Raw genomic sequence first — 2244 nt, forward strand, 5'->3', positions numbered from 1 at the left:
CCACATGCAGAAATTCCTGATTGTTTCTGGTTCCGTAATTGTTGTGATTGAAGCCACTTCTTTGGCAAATTTTGTTAGTCTTCCCAAGCCCTCCAGATCTTGTATATCCCATTTGGGGTGCTTAAGTGGAGACAGATGACAGTGGTGGAAAGAACCCTGGGCCGGGAATCAGAAAGCCAAAGTTCCAACTCTGGTTCAACAAGTCACTGCTTCCTCATCTGTAAAATGATGAGCAATTGGACTAGAGAGGTGACAATATGGCAGCTTGCAAATCAGTTTTGTCTGTCCTGTCCAGTGTTGACAACTTGTTAAATTGGTTGACAACATTCAGCAACCGAACAATGTTACTGAGAGATAAAAATGTAGATTTCATACTAGTCTTTGAACAAATCAGAAGATCTGACAACACTGGGCCCCATTTCCCACATGGTTGTCTCAGCTGGAACGAGATAGTGACACTCCCTTTAGGTGGGTCACTGCTCCCCAGTTCATTTTCTTTCTCCCCTGCCCACTGACTCATTCACATTATTCAGCTGGTCTTCATAGTCATTTGAATTTGTGACCTCTAGAGTAAATAATGCCTATGGACAATACAAAATGTCTTTAATATTTTGTGACTACCTGAATGCCATAATCAAAATAAGCACATATGCACAGAAGCAGCCACACTGAGAATGAGAATAACCATGGTTTGAACTTCAAATAGCTATTGGAATTTGCAATTATTTGAATGGAGATAGAGGAAGCACCTATGTAATAAGCCGGTAAGGCAGCCAATATCACCTTCTTGGATACTTTTTGGTGATAGAGACCCTCTAGCCCTGACCATGATCCCTCTCCTTTCTCCTGCCTATTCTGCCCTTCCTTTCCTCCTGTCTACTCACTAATCTGGCTTTGTTTCTCTTGGTCTCCAGATTGCTACATCGACATAGTGGTGGGGTTCGACATTTCCACTTCCCTGCAGGGGCAGCGTTTATTCCAGGACCGCTCCCGGCTGGAGTCATACCTCCCAGACATCTTACAGGACATCAGTTCCATCAGAGGGGTGAGCTGTGGGGCAGGCGCAGAGGCTCAGGTGAGCGTGGCCTTTAAGGTGAACAATGAGGACGCATTCGCCTCCAAGTTCCACATCTACCAGAAAGCAATATTTGACAAGCTGAGACAGGTCACCGTCAATGGACCAACTCATCTCAACACTCAGTTCTTGCGATCGCTGTGGGACACATATGAGAATACTTCTGCAACCCGGGGACAGGTACCCATGTCATGTCCTCTCCCATATCTGTCTCTGCATTCTTCCATTTGTTCTTCTTTCCCCCGTGATGTATTTAGCTTTCACATCATCCTATTCTCTGTTTTCCTTTTGCTGTAGATACTCCTCATCTTTTCAGATGGTCTCCAGGGTGCTAGCATTGAAATGCTTGAAGATCATTCAGACAGGATCAGAGAAGCAGGTACTGAGTTGAACATTTCAACAATGGAGCCTGGGACTTGCCAAACAAGTCTCTGACTGTACTCAGGTTCTCTAGGTCTTGACATCTGTCTCTTCACTTATAGTAGATGCTGTTGGTGCCCTGCCCAGATCCCTTTTACCAGCCAGCACACTAACCACACCCTAATGCTGCAAATGCTCTGGGAGATGCACACCTGTGACCTCTACAGATACTTGCCTTTGGGTGACCTGAACCAGGGAGCCTGGACATACCTGGGGGGAGGGGGTGATACATATCCCACCTAGGAGAGCAGTCAGTGATACAGAGATATTCTCCCCTTGCTGCAAGTCGGGCAACTCTGGCACAATTGACACTCCAGAATCCTTCCCAGATCAGACATGGTAAAGACGTTACTGAGATACATGCTTGCTCACAACTTCCCTGACTCTGCCTCAATAAATCGCATCCACCCAAATTCCAAACTCCTGTCTCAGATTCTGCTTCCAGGGGTCCTGACCTAAGACACCTCCTGTTTCTGATTATCCATGTGCGAGAAAGCAACATGGATTTGAGAAAGCACTTTTCACTATACATGCCCCTGTCCATGTCATAACTTCAGACTGCATGTGAAGCTAAATGCAGAAGTTGAGAGCACTGTGCAGTGACCCGAACCATCACTCGTTGTCAGATGGCATGCATCGTTTGAGACTTCTCTGGTGTAGCCCCAGAATGGCTTCTGGGGTTCAGCTTCCAGGCAGCCTCCCTAGAGGCCACAAAATTTCCTGTATTATGGCTGGACTGTGTCACCTCT

The 2244-nt window shown here is 46.3% G+C and overlaps 1 protein-coding gene across 1 annotated transcript in view; it reads left to right on the forward strand.

Moving 5' to 3' along the window:
* LOC105756545 (collagen alpha-5(VI) chain) overlaps positions 1-2244 on the forward strand; it is a 111931-nt gene that overhangs the window by 23188 nt on the left and 86499 nt on the right. Inside the window, 2 exon segments of the mRNA XM_023736027.1 lie at positions 915-1255; positions 1373-1454. Coding sequence (XP_023591795.1) covers positions 915-1255; positions 1373-1454 — 423 coding nt within the window.

This window comes from Trichechus manatus, unplaced genomic scaffold, assembly GCF_000243295.1.
Source record: "Trichechus manatus latirostris isolate Lorelei unplaced genomic scaffold, TriManLat1.0 scaffold00084, whole genome shotgun sequence".
NCBI lineage: Eukaryota > Metazoa > Chordata > Mammalia > Sirenia > Trichechidae > Trichechus > Trichechus manatus.